The 20,000-nt window shown below is 46.1% G+C and overlaps 2 protein-coding genes across 2 annotated transcripts in view; both read right to left on the bottom strand.

The window, feature by feature from the left end:
• LOC125038627 (dynein-1-beta heavy chain, flagellar inner arm I1 complex-like) overlaps positions 1-5,771 on the bottom strand; it is a 6,337-nt gene extending 566 nt beyond the window's left edge. Inside the window, exons 1-2 of the mRNA XM_047632166.1 lie at positions 694-5,771; positions 1-226 (exon numbers count right to left, since the gene is read on the bottom strand). The exon at positions 1-226 is cut by the window's left edge and continues 436 nt beyond it. Coding sequence (XP_047488122.1) covers positions 1-226; positions 694-5,771 — 5,304 coding nt within the window. The remainder of the gene's footprint in view (positions 227-693) is intronic.
• An 858-nt stretch (positions 5,772-6,629) lies between these two features.
• LOC125038626 (dynein axonemal heavy chain 2-like) overlaps positions 6,630-20,000 on the bottom strand; it is a 25,066-nt gene continuing 11,695 nt past the window's right edge. Inside the window, exons 9-18 of the mRNA XM_047632164.1 lie at positions 17,076-17,310; positions 15,887-16,026; positions 15,327-15,509; positions 14,248-14,413; positions 13,784-13,930; positions 12,897-13,111; positions 11,933-12,050; positions 7,595-11,434; positions 6,738-6,752; positions 6,630-6,638 (exon numbers count right to left, since the gene is read on the bottom strand). Of these exons, the coding sequence (XP_047488120.1) occupies positions 6,630-6,638; positions 6,738-6,752; positions 7,595-11,434; positions 11,933-12,050; positions 12,897-13,111; positions 13,784-13,930; positions 14,248-14,413; positions 15,327-15,509; positions 15,887-16,026; positions 17,076-17,310 (5,068 nt within the window). The remainder of the gene's footprint in view (positions 6,639-6,737; positions 6,753-7,594; positions 11,435-11,932; positions 12,051-12,896; positions 13,112-13,783; positions 13,931-14,247; positions 14,414-15,326; positions 15,510-15,886; positions 16,027-17,075; positions 17,311-20,000) is intronic.

Here is a 20,000-nt window from a genome sequence, read left to right as displayed (position 1 = left end):
CCATACAGGGTGAGAGGACTTGGGCACAGCACAAGATTTCTCGCCCTTTGGTTCCTTCTTCTCAGACTCAAGAGATGAGAGCTGACTTCCAATCTGTGAGGAGGAGGAGGCGTGTAGGAGAGAGCAAAACTGGGGTGTGGTGAGACCGATGTGACACTCGTACCACATGGCTAACACAAGGCCTATTGTCACCAGTGCTATGTCATCAACTTGATCTTGGAAGTACCTGTAAGGAAAGTCAGTAAAGGTTATGATGATGAATTGGAATACACTTCTTTATGATAAGCATATATATAAGTTAAAGAAATATGTAGTGTGCTGAAAGCGTTCCTAGAGATTTACGAGTTCCTTAAGTCTATGTGGCACTATGCCATGCTCTCCATTTAGATGTGTTTCATCGTTCACTTATTTTTTACAATCATGGTCATCATAGAAGACTCTGATCTTAAATATGTATGACTTAAGATGTCATCTCTATTGGCTTATTTAATTACTTGATTTTGCTTTTTATACCCCTCTTTTCTACCTTGAGTTCAATCTTTGCACCACAAAATCAATCCAAATTTTACTTTCTACAATAAACGACTTTCTGCAGCAATGTGTCAGTGGGGGAAAAACTTAACTTACATTCTTTTGCCAGTAATTAAAATCTGAATGACTCAATCAAAAAATACATGAAATTTATCAACAAACCTGAATATTGTTTGTAGCATTTTGATGACAGTGTTAGCGTCGAGAAGTCTGCCCCAAGCACTGGCAAAGTTTTGAGGCTGCATCTCTCCAATGACGAGAGCACTGAACCTGTCGATCCCAATGACCAAAGAGGGATTGAATAGTGGGAGTCGCTCCACAAGGATGTAGATTTCGGTAAGGAGTCCCGAAATCTTGCCATAAGTCTTTATGCCCTCTTTAGCAGCATCAAGGGACTTTCTTAAGTCGTGGCACTTCTTCTTGGCATCAGTTGCTTTGGCACATGCCGCCTGTAACATCTCCATCAATGTGCTCTCTTCAAGCACATCATCATCAAAGCGAGCCATAAGGCTTCTTATGGTTGCCTCTTGTTCTGCTAGTTGGTTTTGCTTTTCCAGCAGGTCGAACTCGCTCTTCTTTAGGGATTCTATGAGATCCGGCTGACAGTGGGAAGCGACTCTCATTGTAAGTAACTTCATCATACCCTCCTGGTTGCTTTGCATGTCTACTACATTCACAAGTGTCTTAATGTTGTTGTCTAAGTAGTCAATATTACTCTTTAGAATAATGAAGAGTCTGAAGTCCTTGTGTAATTCATAGGTTTCATTTCCAACTTTGAGTAATGTTTTATCCTTGCTGGACGATTTTACTTGCTCCATCTCAAGAATCTGGAACAATTTTATAGGGAATGATAACTCCTCTAGAGTAATAATACATGATCTGCCTTTAGATATTGCCTCAGCAAACTGGTCCATAAACTCCTCTTCTTCAAGGTTAACCTCCATGGCATCTCTCCTTTTGTGAATCCATGTTTCAAGCAGACAGTGAGGGTCGAGGATAAGCTGTGGTAAGTCTGAGTTGGATATAATAGCTGCATTCTCAAGCAAGTAATTGTCCATTGGCAGACCTTCTTCATGCCACTTGGCCTGGGATTCCATGGGAGCTAGAATGTCGAGGCTGGTCCTGTCTTCAGTATTGAATATGCAAAGCTCATTCATCTTATCTTGCCAAGATTTGATTACGTCAGGTCTCTCTTCATGGTTAAATGTGCCTAAATAGGTCACATAAGCTGCTGCCAGGACAGCATCACCAAAGATATTTCGTAGCTTAACACTGCATTGAGATAATGCTTCCTCCCAATGGATTTTGTCTTCTCCAAGCTGAGTCATTACCTTCTGGGCCAACTGTATCCGGCTCTCGAGTACTTTCATCTCTTCCTCAGCTACTTCAAGCTGGTGTTCCTTTTCCTTTAACTGGGCCATAAGGACCTTATGCTCCATACCAAAACCAGTCAAGTCTTCTTGGTATTGGTTAATTGTTGCTTCTGTTGCTTCAATTTCTCTTGTGATAATGTCAGCCTGAACTTTCAAGGGATGATAGTCTTTATATACTCTTACATATTTTTCAAAGGCATAAAGCCAACTAAGGAATGTTGCAGCTGTGAATGATTCCTCTGTAACTTTCTCTATGTTCAGATCTTCCATTTTCAGGTAGGCCTGAATTCTGGTTAGAATTTTTTCATCTGTCTCTTCTACTGGAATTTTCCTAATAGATGAGATGAAATTGAGTCCACTACTCATTTGTTTCTTGGCTTCATTCCAGGAAGGATCAAGTCCCAGGGTCGTTAGCACTGCATCAAAAACCAATTCAACTGATGGAGGAGGCCTAGAAAGGGACTTGAGTGTTTCTAACTCAGCCCTTGTTATGCGATCCAACTTTCGATGTGTTGCTTTCATTTCTTGTTTTGGAGCTGTGAGGTCGCGGCTGATGAGTTCTCTAATCCTCAAGGACTCATCTTTTTGCCTCTTCAGAAGTCCCAAATTCTTATTGAGATCCTGCTCAAGCCTCCCTTGCTCAGATTTAATATTACGCATCTTGAGAACAACACTGCCACATGTCTGCTGGATGTAGGTCACCTGAGCACGCTGTTCTTCTAGCTGTTTAGAAAGTTCTGTAACGCGTTTTTGTGTGTCTTCAAACTTGATAATGCTCATGTTGAGTTTCTCTTTCTCTTCAATGATGCCAGTTAATAGTTTATCATGAAGATGCAAGAATGACTTTAGAAACCCTAAGAACCTGCAAGATGGCTGCCACTTTGCTTCAGAATTATTTTGGTGAATGTATGCCATGACTTCGGCTACAGCTTGTGCTTTCAGTTCTGGAAGTGACTGCCCCAGTTTTTCCATAAGAATTTGTTTTGCGACAGTTTGAAGCTCTTCGTTATTCCATTCTTGGAACGAATCAACATTATAATAGTTTGAAACTGCAGGAATGTATTTCAAAATATCATATGCCTCTTTTAGTGTAGGAGTGGAAATCAAGATTCTTACAGTATGCTGAGCCTCATGAAGATTTGCAATATTCTGTTTTTCAACCAAAAGGTCATTCAAGAATGCAATATTCCTTAAATCATCCAGTACATTCCAGTCTATGATAACAAGTACCGAGATGCCTTCAGAGAGATCCTTAACAATATCTTCTCTTTTAGTTTCTGCTTCTGATTCAGTACCATTAATGTCATATGTTTTGAATCCAGCTATAGAAGACACTAAGCGGGCACAAGTTTTTTTGCCACATCCCTCTGGTCCAGTTAAAATGAGATGCCCTCCAATGCTATCTAAGGCTCTGGAGGATTTCATTTCTTTTGACTTTTGTTTCCCAAGGATTCTTATGAGGTGAATGGTATGGTGGATGAGACTGTCATAAATGGCAAATAATCCCTTAGGACCTAGTAGAGCCTGCCCTGCACTCTTAATCACATTTCGAACAGTGTCAGCTTGTATATCTGTGTATAAATTGTCATCACTAGCAAGGCGGGTCAGAAGGAACATGCCTGGGTTATCACAGACTTTATCAAGGGATATGCAGAGATACTCAGACAATACATCATTTATCAGACTTTCAAATTCTTTTGGCTGTATGACGCCGACGTCTTGGAAGACTCTGAAGCATTCGTGAGCTAGATGCTTCAAGAAATTATCACGGTCCTGTGTCTCTTCATCTCCAAGTTGAAGTCCCTTGAGAACAGATATTACTTGACGTGGGTGGTGGACAAGAGGTAGGTGGTCTGCGCACACTTGCTTGCTCACTTCACCCATACGGCGGTACAAGTGTACTATACCCTCTGCAACTACAATCTTCAGGCATTTTACTTCCTGTTCAAAGTGGCCAAGATTCTGATCAAAGAGTGTGCAGAATATGCCTTCCAACTCTGCATTTCCGCAAGAGGGTAGGGTTAGCAGATGAAAGGATCCCATCCAGAAATTTTCAATGTGATTATTAACCATCTGGGTGTCGTCCTGCCCTCCTGAGATGCACTCTTTTGTTTGGTAGGTGAACAAATAACACATTTCAGGAAGTCTAAGGAAAGATTTAATCTCATGATTAAACAGTTTACTGTACTTTGCAGTGAAGTTAGTTGTCGCTAGGACCTGATGCATGTGGTCTTCACCTTCACTGCAGTGGAGATCATCGACTAGCAAGTGAAGTTTTGACTTTCTACCTGCCAGGATATCTTTACCTTGTTTCATGAGGTTTTCTTCGATTGTTCTTTGTATGTCCTTAGGTTGGGTGAAAGATGTATAGCTGACTACAGCAAGATCTGTGGTGCTATTCATAGTTTGCCTTAGGACATTTATCAAAGTCGACTTTCCTGACCCAGGATTACCTTTCAATATGACGGGAATGCCCTGACTCATCAAGATTTGGGAGACCTTTGAGTATTTTATAATACGGTCAGTCATGACAATGTTGGTGTTAACAAATGGGTTGTACATTTCCATTTCTGTTGTGAACTTTGCCCATGGTTTAAACTGACCTGATGGTATGTCTACACAATAATCATAAATCCCTCCCTCAGGTACATTTTCGATCGTCCTTGTCACCACTTCCCGAAATTCGTCGGCCTCAGAGGATGATATGCAGGCACCAAAGGACCAGATGATGCCAAAGATGAATGCAGGTGTAAGCCTCTCTACCCAGTCTTCAGTCTCAGTTTGTGTCAGCTCAGTGTCTAAAAAGTAATTAAGAATAGCCACAAATGCTCTAGCCTTCATGATCATGTGAGGTTTCTTCACTTCACTCTCTTGCAGGATATTTATAAAATTTGGAAGGTTTTTCTTTACCAAGCTTTGAAGGGCTCGAGATATTCTGTAGTTAGTGAGTGTACCCAACCAACTATGGACAACCTCTTCCCATAACTGTGGCTGGGCCGGGAAGAACACACCAAAGCACGAGGTCAGCTCCGCTGGGGTTAGACATCCAATGTCCCCAGCTACCTCTATAATAAACTTCAAGTTGCTTGGCAGAGGAATATTCTGCCGGTTGTTGCCCATAAAGGAATTGCTCCTTGCATCTAGGTGGGCAAAGAAATCATGAAGCCATGGGTGTCCATATGGTCCATCAAAGACTATCCAAGTTTCGAAGCCTGAACTGGACTTCTGAGACTTCCTTACAAGCCGTGCTAAGAAACCTTCATTTGTTTTTCCCACCACATCTTCATAAGGGCCGTAAAGTGCTGTGTCTTCAACTATGAGTGGATTTATTACCTCTCTTTTAGTAGCCTTGTAACTGGCATTCCCTTCACTGTTGAGTTTGTTGTATACGCTCTCAAGGGTCGTAAGGGATGTGGACTTCCCTGATCCTGATTTCCCAAAGAGTATGATCGTTTGGTTCCTGGAGATAGCATCGTGTAGCTGTAGAACCTTGTCGACATAGCTGTCCTTGACAATCAAGTTACTACTCTTCATCATTTCTGTCACACCATCCTTCAGAATGTCATTAACATAAGGAGCAATGTCAAATTCAGGGAACATTATCTGAAACATTTCCTTGAAGATAGGAGCATCTTCTTCCCTCAGCTGAGGTATCAGGTACTCTCTAAGGGCCAAAGGGACGGTATCAAGTTCATCTACTTCTGGCTGCCTCTTCATCACTTCCTTGGCCAGATTGAGTATAATAGGAATACTTCTTACACCCAGCTGGTATTTGTGGCGTCGCGGCAGTGAGGTGGAGAGACTGGCCAATGTCTGGCCAAGTTTGTGGGCCAGTGACGTGCATTCCTTAAAACCTTCAATTACCATGTAACATTCAGTGATTATCTGAAAAAAAACATTTAAGTGTATGTCTTAATAGCCCACTACTATTGCCTTCAATTGAAAATTGCTTATATGAACATCATAATGTTTCTAATATTCATACCAACAAGTAGCGCACATAGTAAAAAAAAAATATTGAACTGCAAATATATATATATATATATATATATATATATACATACACACACACACATATACATACATATATATATACATATATATATATATATATATATATATATATATATATATATACACACACACATATATATATATTTATGCTTATCTATTGCATATTTAACATGAAAAGGCCAATGGGAGGGGCACCTAGGCACCCTTATCAAGCCCGGCCTTGAGAGAATAAAAGTTTAAAAGAAATGAAGGAAAGAGACTGGATCTACCTAGCTATCTATCTAACACCGGGTCTGCGGGTTTTCGAGAGAATTGGTCATTTCCAAACAGTTCCTATGTATGGAAGAGGCCTGATGGGTATGACAAGGTCTCTTGAAAAGGATTAGGAAATAGGGATCTGTACGCATTTCCTCAGTTTTGCAGGAGAGTAACCTACGAGTAGTATCTATAAAACAAGGTGAGGTAAACTCCTGGAGAAAAGAGAAAAGGGTGATTAAAGAATAAGAGTGAGTAGCCTTTTGCCCTCAAGGATATGTACAAAAGGCTTTAAACTCTCCCAGGGACAGATAAGGCCACTGTACCATCAAGAACACACAACAGGTATAAAGCGAATCAGGATAAGAACAAAGCTGGGGATTCATGGGCAGAGGGAAGAAATTAAAGCCGAAAAGCTGGAAGGAAAAGGAGGTCATAGGGCCTTCTGGCAATCAGTTACAAGGCCTGAGAGATATCAAGAGTTGGGACATAAGATTCTCCAAAGTCCCTCGGAGATGATGATTACATAACCGTGGCAAAAAGATACTGGTCTATTGAACTTGCCTTTCGATGGTCACACTGGGAATCGAAGAGAAAGGCATTAATATCTTAGATCATGAATGGTGTAAAATGTCTGGATATCTTTGGTTACTGAAGCAGTTTAAATACATTTATCTCGTTCAGAGGCATATATACAAAATTATATGTTTTATTTTATGTGCAAATGAACCTCTCTATTTATTCATATGTGTGTGTGTGTGTGTGTGTGTGTGTGTGTGTGTGTGTGTGTGTGTGTGTGTGTGTGTGTGTGTGTGTGTGTGTGTGTGTGTGCGTGTGTGCGCGCGCGCGTGTCTGTGTGTGAGAGAGAGAGAGAGAGAGAGAGAGAGAGAGAGAGAGAGAGAGAGAGAGAGAGAGAGAGAGAGAGAGAGAGAGAGAGAGTACAAATTTGTTTGTATGTGTTTTTGCGTTACAATATGCAGATACAGATAAATACATATGTATCCATATACCCATGATACACATTACTCTCTTTGTGTGTGCGTGCTAGCTTTATGTCTGTGTCATCCTCCACCTTTCTATACCAACAAAGGGATGAATGTTTAGCACATAACAACATTTTATATATACATACTGTAAATATAAAATTATGACTGTGGCAAATATCCATCATATCACTACAAATATGCCTGTTGCAATACCTATATGCTATCATACAAGAATAAATAACATCTATCATGCAAGATACTATCATATAAGAAACTATATATAACATCTATCATACAGGATGCAATTATACAAGACAAATTCAAAATCTGTAATTGTATGTTTCCATAACAAATAATCAATAAGTACTGCATGCATGGATATCGTCAGACATTAATCATATATCTGTGCTATCATATACAACGAGTAAAAAATACCTGAATATCTGGTGTGACGGTAACAGCAGGTTTGCACTGTCGTCTGAGGATGTCCATAGCGTTTCTCGAGAAAGGATAGTTGTGATTCATCTCCAGCACTACAGCGGAAAGGGGTGACACATTCACCTTCACGCCCTCGAACAACTTCATGGGCTGCTGTTGTGACTTCGAAGGCTTTCCAGCTTTGATTCCTGCAACTGCCTTCTGTGCTCCCTGCACTGTTTGGATCATTTCACCCAAGGCCGGCACAACGTCTGGGTTCAGAAGGTGCGCTTGCTCCAGGACTAGCCAGCTGTATGACAGGCTTGTTCCCAAAAGGAGCCGAGCTAAGTGGAAAGAGGTAATAGTTGGGGCGCATGTCACAGAGACTAGGTGGCGACCCACTAAATTAGCCATTGCCCTTATGGTCTCCGTCTTCCCTGTGCCATTTCCTCCATGGAGTCCAACTGCCAGTCCTTGGGCCAGGACTAGGGCCACATTGACCATTGCACGGTTAATCGAAGGTGTAAATACTGTGCATGGCCATAGTCCTTGGTACTCCCAAGAGTAAGTAAGCTCTGATGCTGTTCCAAACTGTGTCAGCACATTGTCAGTGTCCTTGTCCCATGTGTAACGTAAGGGCATCTCTCCTTCACTTGTTAGGCCCTTCCTACTTTCTGAGGCTGCTGTCAGGAAGTCTCTCAACTGTAGAATAATCAAATAAAAGAGTCGAAATCTCTCACGCATCAGTTTCGAAAGGTTACCTTGAAGGGTGCTGTCAAGTCTTACTTGAGAATCCCGAATACGTTTCTTTAATGATTGTAGCTGTTCAGCATTCATGTGACCTTTAAACTTCGCCAAAGCTCGGCTAATCTCACCTGTCCAATGCAAGAGAAAGGCCACAACATTAACTTGAAGAGGCCACAATTTGATTACTTCATCTACCCTTACTCCTGCAACTTTCATACTATTCCTGCACTGCTTGACACCCTCTCTAAGGGTGTTTTCTATCCCCGAAGCCATATTGCGCAACCATGTGTCAAAGGACCCCAATATCGGGACATAAGAGTTCAGCTCAAGGAACTCACCCTCTTTTGAAAAGACACCAATAATTTCCATTGCGTTTAACTGACTGTTCTTTTCCTGTTTGATCTTGGCTACAGTAGTAAACATTTTCAGCAAGTATGGCTTAGCATGTTCCCCTTCCAAAACAGTGGATATTGCCGTCACAAGATCGTCATCTGACAGGAGCCAAAACCGTGGAAACTGTTCCCTTCGATCCTGAAGGTATGGCTTGATTTGGTTAGTGATATCGTTAAGACCTTCAGACACATTGATGACTTCCTCCTGAAGTTCGTCTTGCAGAGCCAATGGCTGGAGGAACTTCTCTGTATTCATTTCATCAGATAACTGTTGCCAGCGGTCGTTGAGCGAGTCAAAGGAGGCCGTGGCTTGAACTAAGTGAAATCTGACATCCATCACATGGAAGAAGGGCTCCCAGGCAGACCACTTTTTCTGCAGGAGCTCGACATTTTCAAGGAATCTGATCATAGAAGAGAGCATCTTCTGAATATCCTGTACCTCATCTAGATAGGGTTTGGCATGGTGTGATCCAGCCAGAATCTGCAACCTCATATTGAGTTCCGCAATAGTAGAGTTTGCTTCAACAGTTGACTGCACGACAGAGATACCCATGGAGGGGATTGCCCTCATGTTAATTGTAATTTGTGAGGCAAGGCTCTCTATATCTCTAATGTTGTTGACAATCTTCGTTTCTTCAGAGGCATCCACCATTATATCTGCTAGCTCTCTTTTATAGGAAGTCAGATTAAGTTTTTGAAGGTATCCAAGAGTAAAGCTCTCAGAGTCCTTATCAAAGTCAGCCTTGACAAGGTATTTGATCTGATCCCAATGATGAAATTTTAGATTAGCAGTTTGTAGATTTTGAGTCAAAGGCACGAGAAGTTTGCATAATTCAATGTGACTGAGCACCTCCTCCTTGACTTCCCACTCACTCTCACCCATCACAGTGCCTTCTTTTATATTTGCCAAATTTAAAGCTGCAAAAGGTTGAATATTTCTAATTTTCTGACTGTAAACTGACAGCATTTCCTGTAGAGCCACAACACTCACTTCCCACACAACTAAGTTTGCCCACTTTCCCCACGTTGTCTGCCATTCTTCCAGCAACAGCCATATCTTTTCTGCTGCAATTAGGTCATGCTGGAACCCCGTCAGCTCAGAAAATTCAATCACTTGCAGACTCAATAACTCTAGATTCTCATTGATATCCAATTTGGTCACAATGTCGTCCATCATTTCTTTGAGTTTGGCTATATTCTCTTTAGCCTCTGGAATGGTTTTGTCTAGTCTTGTTGGCAGCGTTTGCTTGAAAAACTGCTTTAAGGCATCCACTTCCTCCATAACAATTTCTGAACGATCACTGAATTTCTTCCTGTGTGCATTGAGGTCAGTGTTCAGTTCATGGATTTTGTTAGTCAGTGCAGCTTCTACAGAATCCCATTCCTTTTCCAGCTTAGCAAGACGATCATCCACATCAGAAGGGATGACATAGCGGTATTTCTTTAGTACGTGGAACTGTTCCCTCACTGGTGTGAATTCTTCCCTATACAAGGCCAACTGCTTCTTAGCAAGGTGGCATTCGTCAGCTGCTGTAAGGAGCGACGGAATGTCCTTTGGGTCACTATCCAGAAGAGCATTGGTCTTCTGGCCATAACTATACAGAGTATCCAGCTTTTCAGATGCGATTTTGAAAAGGTTATTTTCAAATTCTGATATCCAAGAACGGCAGAGGGTTGAAAGCTGTACCTTCAACTCCTCACAGTTTGCATAGAAAGTCCCTACTTTTATGTTATCATTACTGCCTTCAATCTCATTGAGCTTACGTTCAAATGTCATGATGTCAGTTTCGAAGATGTACACACTGTTGGCACAGCTCAAGTAATGTTGGAAAAATTCTGCCTTGTCAACTTCCCATAAGTCTCGATACTGCTGCCACTCTTCCAACTTCCCTTTCAAAGTGGTTACTTGCTTCTCAAACTCTTCCGTCAGTTTCGTCTGAAGTTTATCACACATTTCATCTCGCAGTGCTTCTAAGTGGTCGTGCTCCTTTGCTTTCTCCATTGCAAATTTCCGCAAGAGGCAGGGGATCTTGCTCAGGCTCTCAGAGAACTCCTTTTGCAGCAGCGAAACAGACTGTGAGATTCGACTCACCGATGGCGTGCACACGATCTTCCCGTCCAGAAGGCGGACAGAAATCTTGAAGACTGGAGCCAGCTGGTCAGTCGGGCAGCTGCGGGACCCCATCAGCATCCCTTCGAACATGAGCAAGGACTTCCTCAGGATCTCCCTTTGGCAGTCCAAGAAAAGGTTGTCAATCCTGAAGACATACGCCGTCCATGCTTCGACGGATTCGGGGATAGATTTGCTAATCATCTTTTTGTTCAAGCTGTCCAAGACCTGTTCCATCTGGAGGAACGCATCCTTCACCTCCTTCATGGCCCGGACCCGCTGGAGCTCCAAGTCCTCCTGGAAGCCCTCGTTCTCGTAAATCACTTCATCGTTCTTGGTGAACAGCACCAGCTCCTTCGCCTCCATTAGCGTCGACGAGAGCTTCTGATTCACCGTCAGGTAGTAAGAGAGCTGGGCCTGGAAGGCGTCGACGATGGTTTTACATTTGCTCAGCAGGGCCGAGGCCTGCTGACGGTGCACCCAAGTGACCGAGGACAGGCCGGGGTAGAAGGCCCGGACCACCTTCTCCACTTGGCCTTCGAACATCTGCGCTTCGTGGCGGGACATCCGGGTCATGAAGCTGTTGAAGCTCCCGCAGCACTCCAGTACCTGGGGCGGGGGGTGGGGGGGAGGGGTTAGGCGAGGATGCGGCCGGAGCAGCGAGGCAGGGGCGAGGCAGGGGCGAGGCGGGGAAGATGGCAGTGAATATTTCATATTAACAAAAATAACAGCGCTTATACTAACAAGCGATAGAAAGAAGAAATTTCATTTCTCGTGTTTGATTCTTATACTTAGTAGTTTGTTATTTCATCTTTTTAAAAACAGGAAAAAGTGAATGAGATAGAGAAAAAAAAAAGAATGAGGGAGAGAAAGAGTGAGAAAGATAAAAAGAAACAAAGAAAAAAAAGAAAAGAAAAAAAGGAAACAGGAAAAGAAAAAAAAACAAGAAAAAAGAAAAACAAAGAAAAAATGCGAATAACCATAAATACCAAAAAACAGAAAAAAAGAGACAATCAACCGGAGAGACTCTTGAACATCCCAAGAACAAGCTTTCTCCCCCCTTCCCCCCCCCCCCCCCCAAAAAAAAAGCAACCCGACTGCCCTCACCTGCTTCTTGAGACTCAGGTACACCTCGCTCTCTTGGAAGACGTGGTTGAGGCTCTCGGGGACCTCGAAGCCCATCTCCTTCCACGCCTTCGTCTCCTCCAGGTTCTTGTTCAGGTGGCTGGCGGGGGGGGGGGGGGGGGGATTGGCTTTATTGCTGTTGCTGTTATGATTGCTATTTTTATCATTATTATTATCATTATCATTATATTATTATCCTAATTACTTTATTATTATTATTATTGTTGTTGTTGCTGTTGTTATTATCATCATCATCAGGAAGAGGAGGAAGAGGAGGAGGAGGAGGAGGAGGAGGAGGAGGAGGAGGGGGAGGAGGAGGAGGAGGATGAGGAGGAGGAGGAGGAGGAGGAGGAGGAGGAGGAGGAGGAGGAGGAGGAGGAGGAAGAGGAGGAGGAGGAGGAGGAGAAGAAGGAGGAGGAGGAGGAGGAGGAGGAGGAGGAGAAGGAGGAGGAGGAGGAGGAGGAGGAGGAGGAGGAGGAGGAGGAGGAGGAGGAGGAGGAGGAGGAGGAGGGGGAGGAGGAGGAGAAGAAGGAGGAGGAGGAGGAGGAGGAGGAGGAGGAGGAGGAGAAGAAGGAGGAGGAGGAGGAGGAGGAGGAGGAGGAGGAGAAGGAGAAGGAGAAGGAGAAGGAGAAGGAGAAGGAGAAGGAGAAGGAGAAGGAGAAGGAGAAGAAAAGGAGAAGGAGAAGGAGGAGGAGGAGGAAGAGGAGGAAGAGGAAGAAGAAGAGGAGGAGGAGGAATAAGAAGAGGAGGAGGAAGAAGAAGAAGAGGAGGAGGAGGAAGAAGAAGAGGAGAGGAAAGAGCAGGAAGAGGAGGGGGAGGAGGAAAAAGAAGAAGAGCATGATGAGCAAGAGGAGGAGGAAGGGGGCAGGAGATGGAGGAGAAGGAGGACTGAGAGGAGAATAAAAAGGAGAAAGAGAAGAAGGAGAAGAAGGAAAGGACAACTCACACATCGAAATTGGCCTGGATGTTCTGCACGGGGCCTGGCTTCCACACGAACACGGGCGCCGTCAGCCTCCTGGACGGCTGCGGCTCCAGCGAGGCGTTCCAGGCGGCGTACATGTTGTGGACGACGCCCTGCAGCAGCGCCACCGTCCTCGCCCACCGCTCGTACACCGTGTCCAGCCGCGGGTAGTAGGGCAGCCACGACTGGTTCTTCAGGAGCTGTCGGCGGGAGAAAAGGCGGGGGGGGGGGGGGGGGTTATTATTTCTGTTACAAATTCTTATACTACTATTATCCTCATTTACATAATAATAGTGGTGATAGTGATGATATCATTATCTTTATTATTACCTTTATCATCATCATCGTCATTATTATTATTATACTTCTGCTCATCATCATCATCTACATCATCATCATCCTTGTTATCATCATTATTATTTTCGTTATCCTTATTTTCATTATCATTATGATAATCATCATTGTTATGTTAATTTATACATTAGAAGAATTAATAGTGCAACCACTGTAAATGTTTTCACCATTATCATTAGATTATCATCACAATTCCAAAACGAATAGACAGCTAGTTTGTTTTTAAGTGTTTTCTATGATTAATTATTTGTTACAAATTAATTTAATTCCTGTTAACTATGGTCTTTACAGAAACAGCAGTGAATTCAATGATACTAATGCAAAGTTTCGAGGAGTAAGTTATCGCCTAAAGTTTGGGAACCGTAATCGGAAAGGGACGTAGAGGGAAAAAAAAATTGGATGAAGAAGCACACACACACACACACACACACACACACACACACACACACACACACACACACACACACACACACACACACACACACACACACACGCACACGCACACACGGAGGCCGTACATTGACTTCATGCTCGAGCTTCTTGCGCGTGTCGGTGGCCCACTTGGCCATCCTGGAGAAGTAGAAGCCGCTGCTGCCGACCTTCATGGAGCGGAACACGTACTCCTTCTCGACCTCCTCGAAGTCGCGCTCGAACAGGTTCAGGATCTGCGAGGGAGAGAGGGAGCGAGGCCGGTTAGGGGGCGAGGAGGGGGCGGGGATAGAGCTTCACGACCCCACTATCCCCAACAAAACTTTATCAATGAAAATGAGTCATTAAAGAACTATATAAATTGGCATAAAAATCGTGTCATAACGTTTATAAAAAAAGAGGGTAAAGTGCAAACTATGTATATGCACCCCCCTCCCTCACACACACACACACACACGCGCATATGTGTGCGTGTACATGTACATTTCATTGATACATGAATAAACCTCAAGCACATATCTACAAAACGGGAACTCCTCTCCCATTTTCTCACATGGTCGATCATAACGTAGAAAACGGAGAAGAGGGACTTCCTGGCGGCGAGCGGCTTGAACACGTTGAGGACACGCAGCCCCTGCGCCGCCGACTCAACCGTCTGCACCGCCGCCACCATCACGCACTGGTAGCGCCGCTCCACCTCCTCCATGCTCTCGCGGAACCTGGGGGAGGGAGGGAGGGGTTGAGGGAGAACAAGGGAGGGGAGGGAGATTGAAGGAAGGGAAGGGGTCAGAAAGAGAAGGAGAATAACGGAAAGGGGAGAATGGGAAAAAGGGAGATTAAGAAAAGGAAAGAACTGGAGAAAGGGAAGGAATTAGAAGGAAAACAAGGGAGATTAAGAAATGGTAAAGAATAGGAGGAAGAGAGGGAATTTAAGGGAGAAGAAAAGGAGATTTGAGAAGAGGAAACAATGAGAGGGCGAAGAGAGGCATATTAAGGAAGGGAAAAGAATGGAAAAAATACGGAAAGTGAGGGAGAAACAAGGAAGATTAAAGATGGAAAACGAATGGGAAAATGGAGAGCGAGGAAAGGAGAAATAATGGAAGAATCATTGGGAATCAGAGGCAAAAGAAGGGAAATTACTAAGGAAAAAAATAAAGAAAGGAAGGGAATTATAAGGAGGAAGAATGGGAGAAAAGAGAAGGGAGGAGGGAAAGTAAGGGGAAAGGGAGGGAATTAGAAGGAGAAGAAAAGGAGATTAAAGAAAGAGGAAATAATGGGAAAAAGGAAGGAATTAGAGGGAGAACAAAGGGCGATTAATGAAGGAGGAATGAAGTAGGAGTTTAGTATAGATGAGAATCAGTAGGAGATGAAGAGGAGATTAAGGAAGGGAGAAGAGAGGGAGGAAAAGCGGAAAAGAAAAAAAATAAAGAGAGAAAGGCGAAGAGTAAATGAAGAATGCTGGAGGGAGAAGAAAAGAAAGATTTTTGACAATGATGAAATTTCTGAGAATAAAATATAACTGATTTCTTCCCGATCATTCATTTCCATAGGCCTATACATAAGCGCGTCCGAGTGTTCTCAGACCAGTTGCCCGAAAATGCGTTTGCTTTGTTAACAAAGCCTCTGCCTCACCGGTCGAAGTGCTTGAGCCACTCCTTGGACGTGAGGTTGAAGACGAGGTGGCAGCGCCTCCCGACGGCCCTGAGCGCGTCCTCGAGGACCCGGTCCACCTGCGACAGCTCCTCCTCCAGGAGCTCGCCCTCGGCGCCCCCCTCGCCGGCCCCCGACGCCCGCACCGACATCTCGTCGCCGTGTCTGTGGCAGGACGGGACGTTATCATTATTGGCATCACGGTTGCGGCTATCATTATTATATTCATGATTATTGCAATAATGATGAGGAAGAGGATAGTGATACCGATATACTATCCTTATTACCATTATCATTTATTACTGCCATCGCTATCATGATACTGTTTCAATTCCGTTTATCAACATCATCACTATTGTTCATACCATTATCATCATAATCGTCATCATAACATTGCCTTATCATTATTGCTGTTCTTATGATACTGAATATTAACACACACATAATCACATTCACAAACACACACACACACACACTCCACTCCCCACACGCGATCACTCCCCCTGGCCCCACCCCCTCCCCCCCCCCCACTCACACCTTACCTGGTGAGCTGCACTTTGCTGAGCCCGATGTACTTGAGGTCCTCGCAGCGGCTGGAAAAGAGCTCGACGGGGAGGAAGACCGCCGAGGTGTCGGGCAGCCAGACCTCCGGGTAGTCTTGCTCTCCGAAGTGGGTTGCTAGCTGTTGGGGGTTGAAGGGGGTGGAGGGGGAAGGGGGTTCGTATGAGAATTTGCGTTGGGGCACTGAGGGAGAGGGAAGGTTTAAAAATGTGTTGGGGATGTCTAATATTATTTCATGAGTGACTCTTTCCTTTCTCTTCTCTATTGTTTTCTCTCTCCTATCCTCCTCTTCCTTTCTTCCCTTTCCTCAATTCACTTCCCTTATACCTTCCACCCTCTTTCACCTTTCCCCATGCTCTCTCCCCCTTTCCTCTGCTTACCCTCCTATTACTTCCCTGCCTTCTTTTCTCCTCGTTTTTTCCTCCCTGCTTCTCTTTCCCTCATACTTTCCCATTCCTTTTCGCCTATCCCTCCACCACCTACACACAGCAATTCCTCTTTTCTCACCAACTTCCCTTAACCTCATTTACTCTATCCCATTATCTTCCATCCCTCTCTATCCCACCTCCTCCCTCACCTTCTTCTTCCCTTTCTCTCCCTCCATTCGTCTCAATCCTTCCCTCTCCCCTCCCAATCCTCCCTCGGCCGCCTTTCCCTTTCCCCTTTTCTTCCTCAACACCTATATGTTCACCCTTATTACCTCTCCATCACTCTTTCCTCTCTCCCCGTGTCAGTTTCCCCTGAGCCTCCTTCCTTCTCTCCCTGTTTCCCTTTCCCTTACGTCCATTCCTCGGCCCAGCCTTCTCCCCTCCCCATTTCCCTAACCTATTTCTCCTTCCCTCTCATTTCCTTCCACACAATAGATCCTCCCTCCCCCCACACTATCCCATCCCTCCTACCCTCCTTCCTCGTTCATTTCCCCATATCTTCTTCCCTCTCCTTCCTCTCTCCTTCCGCTCTCCTTCCCTTCTCTCCCCTCCACTTAGCAATTCCGCCATCCCTCGCCTCCCCCCTCATTTCCCCACCCCTCTTCCTCATTTCCTCCCTCACTTCCACATATCTCCTTCCCCTTCCCCTCTTCCCCCTTCCCTCTCCCCATTCCCCATATCTCCTTCTCTCTTCTTCCCCTTCCTCCCCCCCATCTCCACTTTCCCCATCCTCCTGCCTCACCTCCACATAACAGTTCCTCCACTCGTTGCAGGACTTGATGGCCACCTCCACGAGCGTCAGGGACTCCCTCGCCTCGTCGCTCGACTTGCTGCCGCTGGAGGAGGCGCTGGCGGAGGCGGAGGCGGCGGAGGAGGTCCTGGAGGGCGGGGAGAAGAGGCTGTCGAGGGGGAGGTGGACCTGGCACGCCCTCGTCACTTCCCAGGACACACGGACGCACAATTCGGTCATTACTTCCCTGTTTGGGTGAAGGCGGGGAGGGAATGGGAGGAGAGGTGGAGAGGCAGGGAGAAAGAGAGAGAGAGAGAGAGAGAGAGAAAGAGAGAGAGAGAGAGAGGGGGGGGGGGGAGGGTGAGAACGTGTGTCGAGGATAGACGAAGAAGGAAGAGGTGGTGTGGGCAAAAGAAAGGGAGAGAGAAGGAAGAAGAGGATAGTACGGTGAGAGAAAGGAAGGGATGAGAAGATGAGGAAAAAAGAAATGGGATGGAAGGGAAGATGCGAAGGATGGCGGAGGAGAGAGAAGTGGGAGGGTAGGAGTGGGGATGAGGGGGGGGGGGAGAGGGAGGGAGTGTAAGAGAGGCGTTGGTGTGGGAGGGAGAGGGGAAGGGAGAGGGAAAGAGAGAGGGAAAGGGAGAGGGAAAGGGAGAGGGAAAGGGAGAGGGAAAGGGAGAGGGGAAGGGAGAGGGAAAGGGAGAGGGAAAGGGAGAGGGAAAGGGAGAGGGGAAGGGAGAGGGAAAGGGAGAGGGAAAGGGAGAGGGAAAGGGAGAGGGAAAGGGAGAGGGAAAGGGAGAGGGGAAGGGAGAGGGAAAGGGAGAGGGGAAGGGAGAGGGAAAGAGAGAGGGAAAGGGAGAGGGAAAGGGAGAGGGAAAGGGAGAGGGAAAGGGAGAGGGGAAGGGAGAGGGAAAGGGAGAGGGAAAGGCAGAGGGGAAGGGAGAGGGAAAGGGAGAGGGAAAGGGAGAGGGAAAGGGAGAGGGAAAGGGAGAGGGGAAGGGAGAGGGAAAGAGAGAGGGAAAGGGAGAGGGAAAGGGAGAGGGAAAGGGAGAGGGAAAGGGAGAGGGGAAGGGAGAGGGAAAGGGAGAGGGGAAGGGAGAGGGAAAGAGAGAGGGAAAGGGAGAGGGAAAGGGAGAGGGAAAGGGAGAGGGAAAGGGAGAGGGGAAGGGAGAGGGAAAGGGAGAGGGAAAGGGAGAGGGAAAGAGAGAGGGAAAGGGAGAGGGAAAGGGAGAGGGAAAGGGAGAGGGAAAGGGAAAGGGAGAGGGAAAGGGAGAGGGAAAGGGAGAGGGAAAGGGAGAGGGAAAGGGAGAGGGAAAGGGAGAGGGAAAGGGAGAGGGGAAGGGAGAGGGAAAGGGAGAGGGAAAGGGAGAGGGAAAGAGAGAGGGAAAGGGAGAGGGAAAGGGAGAGGGAAAGGGAGAGGGAAAGGGAAAGGGAGAGGGAAAGGGAGAGGGAAAGGGAGAGGGAAAGGGAGAGGGAAAGGGAGAGGGAAAGGGAGAGGGAAAGGCAGAGGGGAGGGGAGAGGGAAAGGGAGAGGGGAAGGGAGAGGGAAAGAGAGAGGGAAAGGGAGAGGGAAAGGGAGAGGGAAAGGGAGAGGGAAAGGGAGAGGGGAAGGGAGAGGGAAAGGGAGAGGGGAAGGGAGAGGGAAAGAGAGAGGGAAAGGGAGAGGGAAAGGGAGAGGGAAAGGGAGAGGGAAAGGGAGAGGGAAAGGGAGAGGGAAAGGGAGAGGGGAAGGGAGAGGGAAAGGGAGAGGGGAAGGGAGAGGGAAAGGGAGAGGGGAAGGGAGAGGGAAAGAGAGAGGGAAAGGGAGAGGGAAAGGGAGAGGGAAAGGGAGAGGAAGGAGAGGGAAAGGGAGAGGGAAAGGCAGAGGGGAGGGAGAGGGAAAGGGAGAGGGGAAGGGAGAGGGAAAGAGAGAGGGAAAGGGAGAGGGAAAGAGAGAGGGAAAGGGAGAGGGAAAGGGAGAGGGAAAGGGAGAGGGAAAGGGAGAGGGAAAGGGAGAGGGAAAGGCAGAGGGGAAGGGAGAGGGAAAGGGAGAGGGAAAGGCAGAGGGGAAGGGAGAGGGAAAGGGAGAGGGAAAGGGAGAGGGAAAGGGAGAGGGAAAGGGAGAGGGAAAGGCAGAGGGGAAGGGAGAGGGAAAGGGAGAGGGAAAGGCAGAGGGGAAGGGAGAGGGAAAGGGAGAGGGAAAGGGAGAGGGAAAGGGAGAGGGAAAGGGAGAGGGAAAGGGGAGAGGGAAAGGGAGAGGGAAAGGGAGAGGGAAAGGGAGAGGGAAAGGGAGAGGGAAAGGGAGAGGAAGGCAGAGGGAAGGGAGAGGGAAAGGGAGAGGGAAAGGCAGAGGGGAAGGGAGAGGGAAAGGGAGAGGGAAAGGCAAAGGGGAAGGGAGAGGGAAAGGGAGAGGGAAAGGGAGAGGGAAAGGGAGAGGGAAAGGGAGAGGGAAAGGGAGAGGGAAAGGGAGAGGGAAAGGCAGAGGGGAAGGGAGAGGGAAAGGGAGAGGGAAAGGCAGAGAGAAGGAACGGAGAGGGAAAGGGAGAAGGGAACGGAGAGGGAAAGGGAGAAGGGAACGGAGAGGGAAAGGGAGAGGGGAACGGAGAGGGGAGGGGAGAGGGGAGGGGAGAGGGGAAGGATAAAGAAAGGAGAAGGAGCACAGGTTAGGGAGGGGGAGCAGGAAAAGCAGAGAAAAAAGGAAAAGGGGTAAGGGAGGGGGTGAGAAAACAGAGAAGGGAAATGAAAAGGTGAAAAGAGAGAGAGGAGAAACAGGAGGGAAAGGTAGAGGGGGAAGGGAAAGAGAGGAGAGAGATAAAACGAGTTAGTATACAAAATGGCATTAATAATACTTTTAATAAAATAAGTTCTTATCTATAATCTATAATTTATATGATTTGTAATTTTCTTTCTCATATCTACAGAGAGTATTTAAGATAATAATAAAATTAATTATATAAT

This window comes from Penaeus chinensis, chromosome 25 (genome assembly GCF_019202785.1).
Source record: "Penaeus chinensis breed Huanghai No. 1 chromosome 25, ASM1920278v2, whole genome shotgun sequence".
Taxonomy (NCBI): Eukaryota; Metazoa; Arthropoda; class Malacostraca; order Decapoda; family Penaeidae; genus Penaeus; species Penaeus chinensis.
The sequence above is the reverse complement of the archived record's forward strand: the minus strand, read 5'-3'. Positions and strand labels throughout refer to the sequence as shown.